An 18,497-nucleotide genomic window follows, 5' to 3' on the forward strand; every position below is an offset into this window, starting at 1 on the left:
CACTTTGCGTCCAAAATAGAAAAGTTGTAAAGTTAAAGCCAGTAAAATACTATGGATAATAATAATAAAAGGGATATGCATTTGTTGATCTTTTCTGTGCAAATGCAAAGGGAATAGTTTTTCAATTTTTTTTTACATGTACTTGAACTCATCTTTTGGGTTATTTACTCCTGCAAAAGTTTATAATTTCACTTATAATTTTTAGACATGTTTCATTTGGTTTCTTAGACATTGAGTAGAAATAGAATGTGTCATGAATCTTCTGGATAAATTCTATACTCAGTGTAAAGTTAAAAAAAAATAAAAAAACACAAATATATTTTTTTGGTATTTAAACAATGACTTTTTCTATCAATAAAGCCTGTTTTGAAATCTTTTTACTCATTATGATCAATGCAATTAAATTTGTCACCCATATTTGTAAACATGCATGTGGAAAAAAGTATTAAAATATTGAGAGAGGTCATAAAAAACAGTTTTAATTCTGAAAGGATGACCAGACAGATAATGGGTACTAAATACATAAAGCAGTCTGACAAGAATTAGCTTGATGCAAGGATGTAAAAAAAAAAGGATAAATTAAAGCCTCCTGGGGGGGGGGGGGGGGGGGGGGTCACAAACACAAGTGGTACTGTAAATACAATTTTGAACTGCTATGAGGACTTTAATTTTTTTTCTAAGAGCAGTGAGCCTGCTTCCACTTTAAAGAATAATAGAAAGAACCCTATGTGCAGGTTTTCTAATATATGACATAGCTTCCTGTCATTCATGCATATCAGACAATTCACTGCACATGCAATCACGTCTGAAAAGGATTCTTATTTTGGTTCTGGGAGGGGAAAAAAAAAGAAAAAAAAAGTGTCTTTAAACCAACCCTCAATTTATATGTTCCTATACTAAATCGAAGGAATAATTATGGACAACAAGCTTTTTACAGTTATGCTCAAAGTGACAAACCACACTCAAATGCAACACCTCAAAATGTACCAAATCCTTAAAAATGAAAAAAAAAAAAAAGTAAAATTAACAGTTTGTAACTTTCTAACTGAAATCAACTTGATCAAATATCAGGGTTTAACAGAAGAGAATTTAGGTTCCCTCTTTCAATTTAGGACATTTGTGAGGGTGAAACCTGGGCCTTCTTCATGGAACGTAAGGCCTTCTCTCTTAGATGTTTTTCGAGGTCATCCAACGTATCCTCCACTTCGCTCTCGGATTCCTGGTGAGAAAGAAAAGGAGTTATTTTCGTGTGCATGGCAAGAATCTTCCCCCATTGTCAACCAACAATGCAGCATGTCGCCGTTCCACGTCATTTAGGCAAACGCCATCAGAAGTTGACAAACAGACATAACCTTTCTTGATTCACCGTCTTCATCCCCACCCTGGTTCTGCTGTGTCTCTCCGCTGGCTGCATTGCTGCTCCTCTCTTTCTTATGCTTCTTGTGCTTCTTATGTTTCTTGTCCTTCTTGTGTTTCTTCTCCTTTTTCTTCTTCTTCTTCTTGCCACTGCCGTCCACATCCGAATTCTGCAATCCAGCACGTAAAACAATGAGGAAAGGTAATGCAAAAAATATATGATTGACCTCATCAACTTCTGAATAGAAATTAGGATCAACACAATATAGAATACCTTGCTGGGTGAATGGCTAACAGAGCCGCTATTGGCTTTTTTAGCCGGTGTGGGGGACGCACTATTCGATCGAGACGGTGAGGGTGAAGGAGACGCTTGGTCGGGGTGCTTCACCACAGCCGCTTGTGGAGAAACGGATCGAGATCTGGATGGAACTCTTCTCAAAGGCTGGGGGCTAGAAGAAAGTCTGTAACAACAATGAAATCACAATGTAAATTCATTAGAAGAGAAATAAAACATTTGCTTCATTCAATTGGATTAAAGACAACAGTTGCTGACTTATTCCTCACTTGTTAACTCAAATACTGCAACTTTAGCAATTAAAAAAAGGTGCTCACGACTTTCGTCTTCTCTGCGCAGCAGCAATCATATGGCGCGCAGTAAATAAAATATGTTTTTTTGTTTTTTTTTACCCCTTTCCCCATGATGGCGACCTTTACGCGGCAGCCAGTGGCAGTAGCTGTCCACTCTTATGTTTTACATGAAAAATTAGAGGGAACATTGGTATTAAGTGTGGTTCCTTAACCTCTTATTGCCCGGCGGCTCTGGGGTGCGTGAGACTCTTCGAATAGGTTTCTCGCCATGTGGAGAATGTCTCCTCTGGTTGGCGCCTTCGAACTGCCTCGCAGGGCTTCGACTGCGGTTCACGGGTGACTGTGAGCGACGGTTAGCCGCCCCACCGGGTGACCGCGCATCTCGACTTTGCCGGAGAGGGGGCACTGGACTTCTTCTGTGTCTGGGCGGGGATACGGAAGAGGGCGGCGGTGTACGCCTCCGCTGCTGCATGGGAGAACTTCTGCGTTTGGGGGATCTTGAAGGACGGCGTTTGTGCCCTGGGGACGCACGTCGGGAAGGAGAGTTTGATAATTTCCTCTTCTGAGGAGGTATGGGGCTGTAGCGACGCTGGATGGGAGGCGAATAACGGCGGTTGGATGGAGAACGTCTACGGGGAGGTGAAGGAGACCTGCGAAGAACCAGAAAAAATACTTAAACGGAATTATAGATGACATAAAATGTCTGTTGCTAGAAAAACTATATAAATCTATAAAAAATCTCTATAAACACTACCTTCGTCGAGGTGAAGGGGACCTACGACGTCTTGGGGGGCTAAGTGAACGGCGTCTACGGGGACCAGGAGATGGTGAACGTCTTTTCCTGAAAGGTAGACAAAATGACCAGTAATTCAACTTTAATTCACAAACAAAAAGACTATCATTTTAGAATGGGACTGACAGTGGAGAAGGGTCTCCGCGTCGCCTCCTGGGTGATGGCGAATGGCTGCGCCTCCTTTTAACATCCCCATTTCTGGCTGCCGGTGCCCCCTTTGGTCTTTTTGATGCGTCCTCATCTGAGGAGGAAGATCCTGAATCTTAAGTTAAAAAGATTTGTTAGGTAAAAAATAGGAGCGGTTCAGGGAAAGTCATTTTACCTGAAGATGATTCCTGATTTTGTCTGCGATATTGTCGTCTCTGCTGCACAGAATCCGCCGTTGCTCCTTTGTCGTTTTTGTCATCCTCTAAAAAATAGAACATGAATGTTACCATCAGTGACAGGTCGCCATAAAAAGCAACATCTTTACAGATGCTTATTCAAATCCTGATATTTGGACTTAAATATTTACCTAACTATGGTAGTACTTTACTCACATTGCCTGTTTTCATAACTGTAATACTTCTTAAATAAAAAAAATAAAGAGTATAGTTTAGAATGCAAGCAAATTTGAAAAGCATACCAGATGATCTGCTCCTCCTGGCCCTCGGAGATGGTGAGCGTCTGTCTTTTCTGGGAGGGCTAATTGAAGCCTCTGGAAAATTAGGCTGTTTTCGTGGTGGCGTGTTGGATAACCTTTTCATGACTTTTTTAGGTGAGCGAGAGTGAGAAGAGCTGCTGCCAGATGAGGAAGCAGAGCGAGAGCGCCTCCTGTGGAACATCCACAACTCTAATTAAACTCCACAAATTTTAATTCCACAAAGTTTTAGCAATGACTAACCTGCGGACAGGTGAACGCCTGGATCTGCTTCTGGAGCTGGGAGGTGGGCGTCTAGGTGGGCTCCTTCGACGTGGAGAAATTCTCCTTCTGGGACTTGGCCTTCTACGTGGAGAGTAAGATCTGAAAAACAACAAAGTAAGGATCAACAACTGAGTAACATGTCCAAATACTCTATCCTTTGACAGAATCGTTTTTAAGACAATAGAATCTGACTGCGAGTCGTAGCTAACTGAATTAAAATTGCATTAAACAAAAACACTAAAATAACCTTGAACGAGAACGACGTTTACGGTGCCGGGAATGAGAACGGGAGCGGCGTTGAGGTCTTTCTTTTCTGCTGTCCTTCTCCCTTTCTCTGGATTTTGGCCTTTCCTCATTCTTATTTTTCTCTTGTGGTGGTTCCTTGTCTTCGGGAACAGAGTCTGCTTTCACCATTTCCATCACCACTTCACTAAGAAAAAAATAATAATGTTCATTTTAATGATGCATAGTAAAAAAAAGAATGCTAAACAAGCCTTGTTTGTTAACATGCCTGGTTGAAGAGGTTTCTTGGATGACTGCTTCTGGCATAGCTCTTCCTGCTGTATCGGGTTCCACTGGCTGCTCCACAGGTTTTGTGGAAAGCTGCATTAAAGGTTGAGGAGGTGACCCAGGTACAGGAGCTTTGCGCCTTGGAGAGCGTGAGGGGCTACGTTTTCTTTCCCGTCTTACTGGGGATCTACGTCGTGGCGAGGGGGACCTTGTCTTGCGTCTGGATAGAGTTTAACATTAACATTAAGTAGGGTCAAAACAAAAAAGATGCTATTTTCAGGTATCATTTTGGATAGTCCGTTTTTTACCTTCTGGGGCTTTTTGACTGAGCCCTTTCTCTTGAATCTTTTTTCTCATCTTCTATCTTCTTCAGAGATGCAAGTTTTTCCTGTTCAAGCTGTATAAAAATAAGAGAATATTGTCACCTTTAACAATTGTTTTGATTTAAAAGATATCTACAAGGCAGTTAAATAGTGTTCACCATTATAAGGGAATGTAAAAATCCGAATAGCCTAATTAGAGCTATATTTGCATTTTGTCACATCAAATGAACAGTTAAAAATATTTTTTTCAACATACAACTTAACATGTGCATGTTAATCTGAATATTTGTGCTTAAAGGTTTATAGACAGAGAATTTGTGAAATTTGTTTAACATGACGGGGAGCTTACGTGCCTTATTTATATTATGTCAATGATTAACTAAGCACACTCTACAAACCAAGCATGTTAGGCTATGATATCTATATTGCAATTGACAAATTCAACAGTCCTAATAACATTCATTACCTGTCTTTGCTTGATTTCCTCTTTCTTCTGCTCCAAAAATGCAGTTGGGATTCCAGCAATGTTCTCCTGGGCACTCAGCAACAGGGGCCAGAGGTCTCTCATAAACTCTCTGGCATTTTTTCCATTCAGGAAACCCGTCAAGTTAATCTGCATCATCTTGCTATCCGGGTGCTGCAAAAAAAATGAAAACGAACAGAGAGAGAGAAAGACAGAGAAAAAAAAAACATTTTGATTGAAATAATGGAACAAAAACATCATTGAGACATCATTGGAACTCTGAATTGTGAGTCCCTACCTTCAAGTTCATAAACTATACCTGTGATTGCCAATAACGGTACAAACAAAAAAAATCTATTACTAAAATGTAGTCAAAGCAATAGTCTATTACTGGATTTGGAAAATGAGGTTCTGTAAATCTCTGAATTTTTTTTAACTCATAAAAATGAGTTTCTTGAAAAATCCAAGGCATAATTAAGAATGTGTATGCTGAGGAAAGAACTTGGTCAAAACTTGCATGCATTAATTGCAACTAGCATGTATAGATTGTAAATATTGGGAATTTTTTTTTTAAAAATCAGATCTTGTGTTGAAGAAATTTACATAAGTAATGTACATTAAAATAGTTGTGTCCCACCTCATCCCATATTCCCTTTTTACAGTCTCCCCACAGTTTAGAACTCAAGAGGAGATTGACAAATTGCCACAATACAAAGTGCATTAAAACCCAAAACTTTTAAGTACAGTTCCGGTGTCTTCAGTGAGTCCCGTGGGATCAGTGGGCATGGAGCTCCCTTGGCTTGCTTCCGCCTCACTACTGCTTGAGACTCAACCACCTTGATCTTAATGTTATATCATTTATCTAAATTGCAAGAGACGAACAAGCAATAATGAGTACAGAGCAACACAAAAAAAAAGTGTTATTCAACAATATCAATAAAGCTTCCTTACCATTGGGGTAGTACCAATTATCAAATTCAACCGGCATTTAAATATGCACACATTATAATAGTTACCTCATTCTAAAAGGATAGATTGACAACAGGCTTTCACAAAAAATATGAAGGAATTTCCATTGTAAATCTTGCTCTCTCCTCTTGTTGACAATGTGACAGAAAAAAAAAACTTTCCCAGTATTGAAATGCTAATTTCAAACCTAAAGCCACCATTGGCTCAATAGAGATTAAAATAAAAATTAAAAAAAACAAAGGGGTGATTGGGGGCGGGGTACAATGTTCCCTCTAAACTACTACTACTCTCGTCTTCTCTGCGCAGCAGCAATCATATGCCGCGCAGTAAATAAAATCCAAACTTTTTTTTACCCATTTTCCCATGATGGCGCCATTTACGTGGCAGCCAGTGGCAGTAGCTGTCCACTAATGGTTTTCATGTTTTACATGAAAAATTAGAGTGAACATTGACATGCACCTGCTTATGGCAGGTGTAATACTGGTGTGCACATAGCGACCAATCATGTCGCTCACACTGGTACTCAGTGCGCTTAGGGAGGTTGTCTTTCTGCCCAGACCAACGAAAAATTAGAGGGAATATTGGCGGGGTAAGCAGATGAAAAGGTCCAACGATTGGTGGAAACGAATTAACCAACACGGGCCACAAGATGTTTGGTTCCAACATTCCCTGACCAAATACTTTTACAATACCAAATTGTGTATATTATACAGTACAGGATGTTTTCAGATACATCCATCTGTATTAAAACCAGGATCGGTTAATAGCGTTCATAATTTGAACTGCATTTTTCTGTTATTAGACTTCCTTCAACCTATAGCCCTAACTAAATTTTAAGGGATCTGTAAATTTGAGTTGAATAAATCTACGGAGGAAATAATTTTTCAGGTGTGTCTATCACTGGCAGAATATTACTGATCCCTATATATAACTCACCTCAAAACACACACTGCATCATGAAGGGAGAGTTGGGCTCAGTGACTTTGGGCTCAGGAGAGAGCTAATTAGGTGTTGGTGCTATACTTCTGATGCAAGGTATAACATCCATATTGGTTCAGGCCTTTTAAATCATAAATCACATCATCATTAGAAGGATGTTGAATAAAGTCACTTTGTTATATAACAGCAAAATGTCATCAAACCAACAGCTAACTCAACCACTCAGTTCCACTAGGATAAACACAAAAAGTTCCCTTCTTTAAATGTGAAAGCTCTTCCCTCAAATACACAGTTTTGTCAAAATAAGAAAAACACATTTAAAAGCATTACCTTATCATCGAGCTGGTTAAATATGAATTCTATGACGACATCATCTTCGAACCCCAAAATCTCGGTCACCCGCTGTGTAATCCATGGCTTTATGACTTCCAGGTTCACTTTGGTCATGTCCACCTAAAAACAATGGGAACAAATAACCAACCAAAATAAACTTGGCATTTTACCCTCTATAGGATAACAAGAAAAAATATTTATTTTTAAACCAGACTAATTCAGCCTTAAACACTGATATGTACATGATATGGTAGCTGTCCCTTTAAATTTTTGAGCCAAAAAGAAAACATTTATAAATGATGTATACCTTCTTGTCGAGACATTCTGCAAATTTCAGCTGCTTTAACAGTTTCTTGTGCTTGTTGCTAAACCGGTTGTCTTGCTCTGCACTCGTGCCCTGTGTGAACACATTAGCAAATGTTAGTGCATCATGTCAAAGCACAATGTGAACCAATTTGCATCAAAAGTGTAAAATTATAGGAGCATATGTGGGAGTCTGGGTGTGTTTTGCAGCGGGCTTGCATAACTGGGTTACTTCCAAAAATACAATTTTTAAAGGGTTATTGGGCACATGTTAAAAAATATCCTGCATGCAGATGTCATCTTTTATGCACCTGCAAGTGTACACCTGTTTGTGTAAGATGATTACAACTAGTATACAAATATATAACCACTGCGTTCCTCTATGCATAAATAATCTGGTCAGTAGCATTCGTACCCTTTTGTTACTCACTATTACATCCTTATTTTTGAGGGTGGGGATCTAAATTTTAACTCACTGTAATAGACTTCTAATCTATTTTGACAGTTAGCCATCCCAGTTGAAATGGATTGTAGTCTATCCAATTAACTGTTCGTAGTCTGAATCGAGTACATTTCGCTAATCGAACCACGTCTAGGTAACGACACATGTAAGGCCTATATAGTAGTACTGTGTGCCGTTGATGTCGATTTAAAGGGAAATATCGCAAAATTCAGAATTGCGATCTCAAATGTTCCACCTCAATGGGACTAGTTAGAATGTGATCAAATGTTCAAGTGACCCTGATCTGTTTTATGACCCTTATTTAGACATATGGCATTGATAGCATTAGGTTAGCTTAGCTAAACCAGCGCCTTGCTTAACTAAACTTGCGGGAAATCGCGAGAACGTAGGCGATGGCCTTCTGCTTCGTATTTCACTGTGTCACAATAATAATTATTCCGTGTGTTTGGTTTAAAGACAGATGTTTGCATTGCTTGTATATTTTCTGACTTTGGCGTTGCGACAACGCACTCATGGAGACGGAAACGATGCAGTTCTTGGGCGCCATCTTTATCAAGCTTGTACTATGTCGCCGTCAAGCAAACTTGGTTGTCATTTTTATTTTAATGTCCCCTGAATTCAACATCTACTGCATCGTATAGTTCACATATTGGGATCACAATGTTACACAGTTCGCCTATTAACCAGATCCCTTTCAAAAAGAGTAGATCGGCATATGTAGCCAATATTAACGTTACCTCTTACCAGTTGATAGCCGGTGCCCAAAACTACAACGTAACTCAATAGCTGCCGGGCCAAAATATAGAGATCAAACTAGGAATATATCACGGCAGAATCCAGAAACCCATGTTTTCAAAAGAACAATTATAAAACAACTTACGCGGAAGAACCCCGCGTCCATCGTCGAAGAAAATGGACTTTAGAAGACCGCTGAGTGAAGACGTGTGGTGCTGTTATAGTGATGTTCTGTACACTATCTTGTGAAGTATGCGATCCTGGTGGTAGTACCGGGAACTGCATCAACTCTAGTATTTGATCAAAGTACTTATGTCATGACATAAAATAAATACCTACGTGTACTGATTCTTTATCCATATTATGGTCATAAAAAAACACAGATGTACTTGTAATGTCAACATCGTTCAATTTGGGGACCATGAAGTTTTTTTTTTTAGGTTTATCATCATTCCACCAAAAACAACCTGTCAGGGAACAACAGCAATTCTGGTTGTGACGTCATAACCCAAACTGGTGATCATTCATATCTTTTAGTACTACACTAGCTAGTGTATGTTGACAGAATACTTACGCGGAAACAGGAAAATATCGCGCACACTATTTTTGATGACTTTTTTTATTGACAAACAGTCATCAGGTGAGTTCCAGCTTCCCCCAATCAATGACCATATTCCTTATTTCCTCCTGGACCAATTCTAGGTGATGATTCTGTGGGGTCCATCTTAGGAAAAAGCCTGCAAAGTGATTGTCATAGAAAAATAATCATGCCAAAATATACCAATTCCTGAATGACATGATCCCAACTCACCTTTCCATAGTTGTAAGGACTGTGGATGTACTGAAGGCCAAATAGCCAACTCATTCCGTTCATATAGCGGGTTGGTGTACTGTTCTCTTTCGTTGGTCTTCAGTAGAGCCCGAAACAAACAATGAGTCTTTTCCTTCACTTGGAAAGAACAGCTAAAGATCAAGATGGCATAGTGAGATGACTTATGATTAAATTATGTAAACTACTGTTGGAAAAAAAACATTTCTGACCGTTCCTTATCACTGTTACAGAGGAAGGTGCCGTAGTCTGAAGCATAGGCTTCAGTGGCCAGCCTTAGGAGTAATGCCTCGGAGAATCCGAGGGCCAGGGGGAACTGGCACCATAACTGCCAAACACAGTCCAGCAGCAACAAAAACACTGGACATTCTTGCTGGAGACGAGCGTGGGAAAAGGCAGAATGGGAACATCTCTGCTGGAATGGGTGTCCTGCCTTTGGACAATTAGGACATTTCAATTAGTATTTTACAATGGTGTTTTGGTAAGGCGGTAGTTTTAATAATACATGGAAAAATTGATATACTTGCTAAAGACAAAAAGTATTATGTATTTTGTATGTGATGGTAATAGACTATAGAGCAAGTTACCAATTAGCAAATTTTATTTGAGTAATTTAAATTGTATTTTGAGGGTTGTTAGCATAATTAAAGTATATCAGTCTAGACTTTTATGTATGTAATTTGCATTTTTTTGCCTTTGTACTTTTTTTGCATTAAAAAAAAACTGAGATTCACTGGAAAAATTAAAAAATACATGAATATGTAGATTGGTAAGCAATAAATTAAATATAGCTATGATAAATGACATTTCAGTTCCGTTCAAGTATTGCTGGAGGATATCCAAGCCAATATGTGTATGACACCCTAAATTAGTTGCCAGCCAATCGCACGCAGATTTTCCAATCCCTAAAAAAAACTACATTTGATTTGGAACACAATCATGCACACACCTCTACAAATTCCCTCTCCACAAGTTTGAGAAAACCTTCCAGCGTACGACAACTGGGGTCCATAATGAGTTGTGCCAGAGTACAAATAAGCAGGGTAGAGTCCGTCCCTTCTGAGCCGTGAACTAAAACGGAGTGACCGTCCCTGCACAAAAAAAAAATGGAAAAATGGGTAAAAAAATTGAGGAATATTAAGGGTATTTAGCTCCTACCTCTCCACACATTCTGCCAGTAGCCCAGCAGTTGATAGGGCAGTTTGCACATGTGACAACCACTTGGAATTTTCAAGCTTACTAAGCCATCGGTCCATATTAGTAGACTTGTCGCCACAGGCTTCCACCAATTTGATGAGACTCTCCTGGAGTGGTTTTCCCCTGCACAAATGTACACAGAATATACTTTTTACTTTAATGATGAGTATGTTAATACTTGAGTTATTTTTTTTTTGTTTATGTTTCATATGTACTGTTAACGGATGCACTTTTTTATATGTATCGTATCTTGTGCTGACCCATTTGTCAATTTTTTAAAGTCAATGTGGCCCCCGGGCCGGAAATTTGCCCACCCTTGGACTAGACCAGGTGGTGTCAAACATACGGCCAGCGGGCCGGATGCGGCCCATCTGGTGGTTTAGTACGGCCCGGGGAAGAAAGCTGCATTGTATAAAAAAATATGAATTTTCTTTAAAATTTGTAGTTCTTGTATTATCCTTTAGTGGGCGCAGTGTTTTAGTATGTGCAGAACACATGAATTGACATTTAAAATGTGGATAGTTTTAGGTGGCTTTTTTTGTAAGAATACATATAAGTTTTACCATTCCTTCACCTTTCCATGTGTCTATGTAGCCTCTTCCATTGGCTATAGCAGGATTTGGACTCAAATCCGCCGCCCATCATCCTGGCCTGTTGCGCCTGCTGAGTTGAGCGTGTATCGATAATAAAACCGCTATCCGAACCCTCGATGGCGGTGTACAAGAGGAGCTCGTCCTCAATACAACGCTTCCGATTGGCCCCCATCAGGGGCTGACCGCTACGCATGATGACCTAAAAACATGTTTTGTCTTTGAAATTATTAGACCTTGGAGGAAAGAATTGAGCTAGAACTCACCATGTGGTTTTTCTTGTGGTAGTAGCAGAGGACAGGGAAGCGTCCACCTTGTCTGAATTTTGCTAGTTTTTTAATGGCGTCGTCGTTGATCGCTTTGGGGACGATGACAGCCGGTGGGTAAGAAGGACAGACTGAGTAGTCTTGGTTCACAGTGGTCAGTCTCCACCTTTCATGCTGAAAACAGAGATTTTTGTGAGAAGTAAAAAAAAAACTTTAGTTTGCCTACAGAAAAAAACGAGTAAAAAGTTACAATTATTGATTTAAAAGGGGAAAAATCAGAAAATATAATATATATCTATACTCTTCTTTTTAATTTGATCCTAAAACAGAAAGTCGGCATTTATGTTTACTTTCTCGGGCCACAAAAAATGATTTGGTGGGCCAGATTCGGCCCCCAGACCGCAACTTTGACACCAGTGGATTACTGTATGTTATTGCTGGTGGGTAAATGTTTAAAACAGCGGATAAGCTTTTTTTTTTACCCTAACCACCTTCTGTTTCCTTGCCATTTTCCTGTCATGTGACCATTACACGACAGTTACGAAAAAAAATGCCAGTAAAACATAGTGTGTGAGTATTTTCACTCTTACAATCTCCTCCATTTCAGCAAAATGCCTTCCAGAGCTTGAGAGACCCCACTTTTCCTTGAGATTGGCATCTGGGGGACAGTAAAAAAAGGGGTACATCTCCACCACACAGTCCAGACAGGACAAGGTCTGAAGGAAAACAAAAAAAGAAGAAGACAATGTCATAATTCTGATAATGATGTTATCAAAAGCCAACGGTTCAATCTACCTCAATAGATTTTGCGATATTAAGACATTGCTCCATGCCTGGGATGTCCAACTGGATCACCCGTAGATCTTTACACTTGATGATGAGGGTCCCTGAAGAGTCTGTACCCCTAAACACAAAAGAGTACCAACATAAGTCGATATATATAACCGCTTCCCCATATTTAGTTTAGCACAGAATGTGGACTTGCACAACTTTGCGGCAGAGGACAAGTAAGAGTAGTTAGTATAGTAGGAAGCTGAAATAACGTGGGTGAGGAAGACTTGCGGTGATAAACATGTTTCCTGTGCGCTATATAGGTGCAACAAACTGCTGACACATTGCAAAACAAAACTAGTCTCTAACCTGTCACTTTGGCCAGTGTTAGAAAACAGGCCCATGTAGTTCACTATGTTTTCCACACTGCTTAAAACACATTTGAGGAACAATGTTGTTAGTTATGGGAGACTGTGACAATTTACAGTGACCGGACGATTGGTGGCTGGTCTTTTGGTCGCTGGTCAAGTGTACTTAGATATTAAACAGTACTTAGATATTAGACAGTACTTAGATATTGAACAGTACTTAGATATTAGACAGTACTTAGATATTGAACCGTACTTAGATATTAAACAGTACTTGGATAATAAAAAGTGCTTAGATATTAAACAGTACTTGGATATCAAACAGTACTTGGATATTAAACAGTACTTGGATATTAAACAGTACTTGGATATTAAACAGTACTTGGATATTAAACAGTACTTGGATATGAAACAGTATACTTAGATATTAAACAGTATACTTAGATATTAAACAGTACTTGGATATTAAACAGTATACTTAGATATTAAACAGTACTTGGATATTAAACAGTATACTTACATATTAAACTGTATACTTAGATATTAAACAGTATACTTGGATATTAAACAGTATACTTGGATATTAAACAGTATACTTAGATATGAAACAGTATACTTAGATATTAAACAGTATACTTAGATATTAAACAGTATACTTAGATATTAAACAGTACTTGGATATTAAACAATATACTTAGATATTAAACAGTATACCTAGATATTAAACAGTATACTTAGATATTAAACTCTCTCCCTTATATATTAAACTCTCTCTCTCATGAATATAATTTTGAGAGCTGGTTTCAACAGTAAACTTTCTGTCACCATTTGACCGGCGACCTAAAGGGACCAAAAGACCAGCGACCAAACGTCCGAGCACCCACAATTTACAGGCCAGTACGGATTAAAAGCCAAACCATTTTAGTGTGAGAACGTCATCTCCAAAACTACTCGATAGGGATGTCCTGACCTTTTCTCAACGGCGTCGATGTTTCGGAGGAGAAGAAGAAGAACCGGTCGGGCATTGTCGTCCTCCCTGTCGGAGAACAGCAGGTGGTGGCCGGTGATGCACAGGGTGCCCTTGGTGGGGGGGCGTAAAGGCTGATGGAGGACAACATCTTCAACGTTGGCGGTCTTGATGTGCTCAGAAAACTCCATCCGACGCAAATCGAACGTGAGGAAAGTTTGAAAGTGGCAATGCTTGAAAAGTGAAATCACTTCCTTGCTCTCAAAAAAAGAAAAAAGAAAAAGGAAAACTATTCTACTGCTCCTCCTTTTTCTCCTCCCCTTGCTCCAGCTGTTCTGTTTGACTCATGATAAGAACATAAATTGAGAATAGGTCTCAACATGCAAAGTTTTCAGTATTGTTGCAAGCTGTTGCATGATTTAGGTGAGTAGAATTAAGAAGAATTTACTCACTTTGTCAAGGAGTTGTGTAGATTGTTCTTGGAGGATCACCTGCAGAAATACAAGGGATATTTTAATGAAGAACTTGCATTATTTTTATTATTGTAGTGTATTGACTCATTATGTTATCATTGAAAGTAGATAAATTAGTTCTTTAAAGATGCAAAGCATGCAAAGAAACGTCATTAAGGCAAAATACACATTGTAGAAGAGTATTATGTACTCAAAATGTTATAGTAATTTGTAGTGGTAACCACTAGGTGACGACAAAAGTACAAATAAGAATTTGTATTCATTTATGTATTTGTTTTAAAGTCATATTTAAACAACCAAGTGGTTATTATTCATAAAATAGACCTTGAAAATGACAAATGCCACAATATTTATTAATATATATGTTTTAAAAGCTAAAGGAAGAGTTAATAAAAAAGGGGATGAAAATATAAAATAACAAATGACCACCACAAATAACATTATAAAAAAAAGCTCTCAACCATAACACCAACAAGTATTATTTGTATACACACTTACCTTTGGGATAAATGTTTTGTTCCACATTGTTCATAAAATACCACAATAATTTTGCATCATAAATAAAATAATTTAAACTTAGAATACATTTGGAATGTTGCCATGTCATATTTTGTTGTTGTTGTTGTCCAATATTAATAAAAGGTTGCCAGATTTCTTTATAAAATCTGTATCAGAGCAGACATACCAATATATATTACCTCTATGAAATGCCCCAAAATACTCAAATTTAGCTTCCATAGAACTTCATTTAAGAAAATCATTTATAATCTCCAAGTAAACTCTCAATAGGCGTATACTCACTCTGTTTATTACCAAGAAATGGGGCGGTCCAGTGGGTCACGGTTAAGAGCTTATAAAGGGCGTGCAGACCTGTTGCAGCGTCCACAATTCCTGCAAAAAAAAAAAAAATAATAGAATAAGAATAAATACATTTTCTCTGCACGATCGCATGGATTCCAAACCGTCTCCAGATGAAAGTCTGGATCTGGATAACGTGAAGGCTTTGACAGAGAAACTAAAGTTGGAGACCCGGAGACCTTCCTATCTGGAGTGGCAGAAGAGGCTGGAGAGCGAACCGTGGACGGAGACCACCAAGGGGAGCACTTTTTCACCTAAGGACGCTCCTCGGAACATTTGTGGTTTCGACACTATTGATGATGCTTTGCAGTTTCTCAGAAAAGAACTGGTGAGTCTGTTAAAAACATTTTTTTTTAGTTTTTTTATGTGTTTTCTGCACCTGCTAAAATTGAGATACATTTGCCATACATTTGAATTGAATGGAACAAATAAAGTAACAAATAATCAAGGAGTGATAAATGAATAATCAATAAATAGTTATATAATAAGTATAGTCAACAATATAAGTAGGGAAGTGCTGAAATAATAACTAGAAACAAAAAAGAGGTAAATAATCAATAAATAAGTAGTCAACAACATAAATAAGCTGTGATCAGCTGGCTACTGATTCAGCTGGGATAGGCTCCAGCACCCCCGTGACCTTAATGAGGATAAAGCGGTTCAGAAAAGGTTAGAACATAAATTATTAGTAGGGAAGTGCACAAAAAACAACAACAAACAAATGAACAGATAAATAACCAATAAGTCGTATATAAATAAGTACTAGTTGACATAATAAATAGGTTGTAGTCAACATAGATATGAATAAGTATCCAGAGGAAACCCACATGCAAACTCCACATAGGTGGACCTGACCTGGATTTGAACCCACGACCTGCGAGTCGTAAGGCCGATACGCAAACCACTTGCTCCACCGGGCCACCTATGAATAAACTTTTTAAATGAATATCTCTCAGACATTTTCAGTAAGCGTTGACCATGCAAAAGTCAAATGTATTCATCTAATTTAAAGCATTTTGATGCCATAATGTGTATTTCATTTCCACCTTGTTTCTGTTCGATACCAAGCGGGAGATGCAAGACCAGGACAACCACCTGGCCCGTCAACTAATCCGTCTCCGCTCCGAGATCAACAAAATGAAAGTGGAGCAAGTTTGCGAACGTCACAAGGAAATGCTGGACGACGCCACCTACGAGCTGGAGGAATGCGGTGAGGAATCTGATCTACTGTGCGACATCCCCATGAAGGCCACGTTTGCATTGTCCACCCCACTGAAACACCTGGGCCTCACTAAAATGAACCTGAACTCTAGACGTTTCTCCATGTGTTGACGTCTCGTTTCTTCTACCCTACGAGTGCCGAGTTTTCAAAGATGGAGTCCTGTTTACTTTTTGGGAGGTCCACATTGTCAACAAAAGGGAGCATCTCTCTCAGCTGTTTGTTCTATGCGGGATCATGTCTTGTGGCATATATACGTGTAGCAAATGCTTACACACTATCTCCCTGGATTTCTGAATTGTCATAGGTATGGTCTGCAAAATCGGATTAAAAAATATTCCTCTTCTGCAACATTTTTTAGTTTTTTTGCCACTTTTCAATGGTAAATTACAGGGGCGGATCTAGCTAATTTTGCACAACGGGCTGACAATTTCCTGCCCCCCTAAAAATACATTGTCAGTGTCACTGGATTGCTGAATTGCAATAAGTATGGTCTGCACAGTCAGATAAAAATATATATTCCCCTTAAGCAATAATTTTTAGTTTTTTGCCACTTTTCAATGGTAAATTACAGGGGCGGATTTAATAATTTTTGCGCCATGGGCTATTCGATTAAGCCCCCCACAAATACATTGTCAGATTGTCACAGGATTGCTGAATTGTGATTGGTTTGGTCTGCAAAATCAGAATAAAAAAATCCCTTTAAGCAACAATTTTTAGTTTTTTTGGCCACTTTTCAATGGTAAATTACAGGGGCGGATCTAGCAAATTTTGCGCCATGGGCAGACAATTTTCTCGGCCCCCCACCCCAAAAAAAAATACTTTATCAGAGTGTGGCCTATTTCATACAAAAAAAAACATAATTACAACATGGCATACACCAGGATTTGAATGTGATACGTGTTTCTCTTTGTACAATAAATCCTCTATGTAAAATATATCCAGGTCACGCTGTTGTATACATTGGGTACTTTTACAATAAAAACACTGTCAACTTATGTTTCTCTTGACACTCCAATATGCCCCGCAGATATTTTCCCCTTGACCTTTTCCCCAGATCTTTCCATTGTTACTTTAAGAGCCGAAGCTGATACTTGAGTGGAAATAAAGCACATGGTAGATAAACCTATCAGGAAACTCACTTTCATCAGGACGCACATTAAAAGCGGCCATGCGGTAATAACGCTATGAGGAAGGAATGGTAAACTCGGGTCTATCAAACCGATGCCGATTGGCTAACGTGGGAGGCGGAAGTCGGAAAATCTGATGTAAGTTAACTAGCTAGTATCGCATTTGGGTTTTGTGAGATACTTGAGCTCAGGCGGCTTTTATTTGGAAGAAAATGAGTATACTTTTGAAGTAGGATATTATTTTACAGTATGTGTTGGTGACCCACTTTTTTTAGTACACATGAGGTGCCATTCAGGAGCAAAATCGTTTTTTTGCCTTTGTTAAAATGAAACAAAGCAAGCAGATTGTAGTATATGATTTTTTTGCTTGTTGAGGTGTAGTTTTGGTGTATTTTAGAAAGAAAATAAATACATTTAAGTCTCAGATGAGATGAAGACTTCCTGCTAAGGCATGCTCACCACAAAGTTGCGGCCTAGAGACACAATAGTGCATATATTTAAAAAAAAAAATCCTTTGTACTATTAAACTATGTAGTTTTGCCTTCTGTTATATTGGATTTTCACAGTGAATATTTATAAATGTGTTTTTTTCCAAATCACTATTATATTTGTAATTATTCAAGTTGTTACTTATTGTATATATAATGTATATGTATATTTTTCTTATTATAAAGATGTAGTTTGAGCCTAAAAATTGAAAAATTACATTTTACGAGTATTTTCAGTATTTGCAATGGGCGGTAGTTTAGGAGTCGATTAGCTTCTCTAAAGGTTTCCTAAGGATGAGCAAATGATCATTATGGTCTACCATTGGCTAGCAACAACTTCAGAAAGTTCCCTCCTAACAACCTCCAGCACCCCCGCGACCCACATGAGGATAAACGGAAGTTAAAATGAATTAATTGAGTGTATTTCAGTGACAGGGGGGAGATGACAAAAACTATTTTTTTGGCATAGTTGTCATTTTGTATATATATATAGTATTTACACAATAAATCAGTTTTTTTAACTGTCAAATGCATAAGTGAATTGTTGTGTTAATGGAATAAAGGCTTGCACGATAAGCACCTGTTAAACAACTGCAGAGCAACAACCCCCATCTTCTCAACGACAGGAAGTTCTCATGAAACTCTCCTCCACCATCTATGTA

The 18,497-nt window shown here is 38.5% G+C and overlaps 3 protein-coding genes across 4 annotated transcripts; 1 reads left to right on the forward strand and 2 right to left on the reverse strand.

The window, feature by feature from the left end:
* Positions 1-453: 453 nt before the first annotated feature.
* srrm1 (serine/arginine repetitive matrix 1) lies at positions 454-8,953 on the reverse strand. 2 transcript variants are annotated; one of them, XM_077731345.1, is made up of 16 exons: positions 8,825-8,953; positions 7,486-7,575; positions 7,176-7,298; positions 4,941-5,111; positions 4,460-4,548; positions 4,153-4,371; positions 3,889-4,071; positions 3,621-3,740; positions 3,363-3,550; positions 3,060-3,146; positions 2,864-2,978; positions 2,699-2,785; positions 2,157-2,594; positions 1,631-1,817; positions 1,353-1,526; positions 454-1,219 (listed from the first exon to the last, which is right to left on the reverse strand). In XM_077731345.1, the coding sequence occupies exons 1-16, from the start codon at positions 8,843-8,845 to the stop codon at positions 1,109-1,111; spliced, it is 2,403 nt and encodes an 800-aa protein (XP_077587471.1). In that variant the 5' UTR covers positions 8,846-8,953; the 3' UTR covers positions 454-1,108. The 2 variants fall into 2 exon arrangements, with proteins under 2 accessions (XP_077587471.1, XP_077587470.1); XM_077731344.1 differs by having other exon boundaries at positions 2,864-2,999.
* Positions 8,954-9,280: 327 nt separating this feature from the next.
* Positions 9,281-13,982, reverse strand: LOC144206790 (myotubularin-related protein 9). The gene is made up of 11 exons (XM_077731949.1): positions 13,671-13,982; positions 12,702-12,758; positions 12,357-12,465; positions 12,152-12,277; positions 11,562-11,735; positions 11,280-11,497; positions 10,667-10,828; positions 10,458-10,599; positions 9,721-9,941; positions 9,491-9,642; positions 9,281-9,416 (listed from the first exon to the last, which is right to left on the reverse strand). The coding sequence occupies exons 1-11, from the start codon at positions 13,856-13,858 to the stop codon at positions 9,316-9,318; spliced, it is 1,650 nt and encodes a 549-aa protein (XP_077588075.1). The 5' UTR covers positions 13,859-13,982; the 3' UTR covers positions 9,281-9,315.
* Positions 13,983-15,008: 1,026 nt separating this feature from the next.
* fam167b (family with sequence similarity 167 member B) lies at positions 15,009-17,346 on the forward strand. The gene is made up of 2 exons (XM_077731948.1): positions 15,009-15,326; positions 16,067-17,346. The coding sequence occupies exons 1-2, from the start codon at positions 15,090-15,092 to the stop codon at positions 16,328-16,330; spliced, it is 501 nt and encodes a 166-aa protein (XP_077588074.1). The 5' UTR covers positions 15,009-15,089; the 3' UTR covers positions 16,331-17,346.
* Positions 17,347-18,497: the final 1,151 nt, after the last annotated feature.

This window comes from Stigmatopora nigra, chromosome 13 (genome assembly GCF_051989575.1).
Source record: "Stigmatopora nigra isolate UIUO_SnigA chromosome 13, RoL_Snig_1.1, whole genome shotgun sequence".
In the NCBI taxonomy this organism is placed as follows: domain Eukaryota; kingdom Metazoa; phylum Chordata; class Actinopteri; order Syngnathiformes; family Syngnathidae; genus Stigmatopora; species Stigmatopora nigra.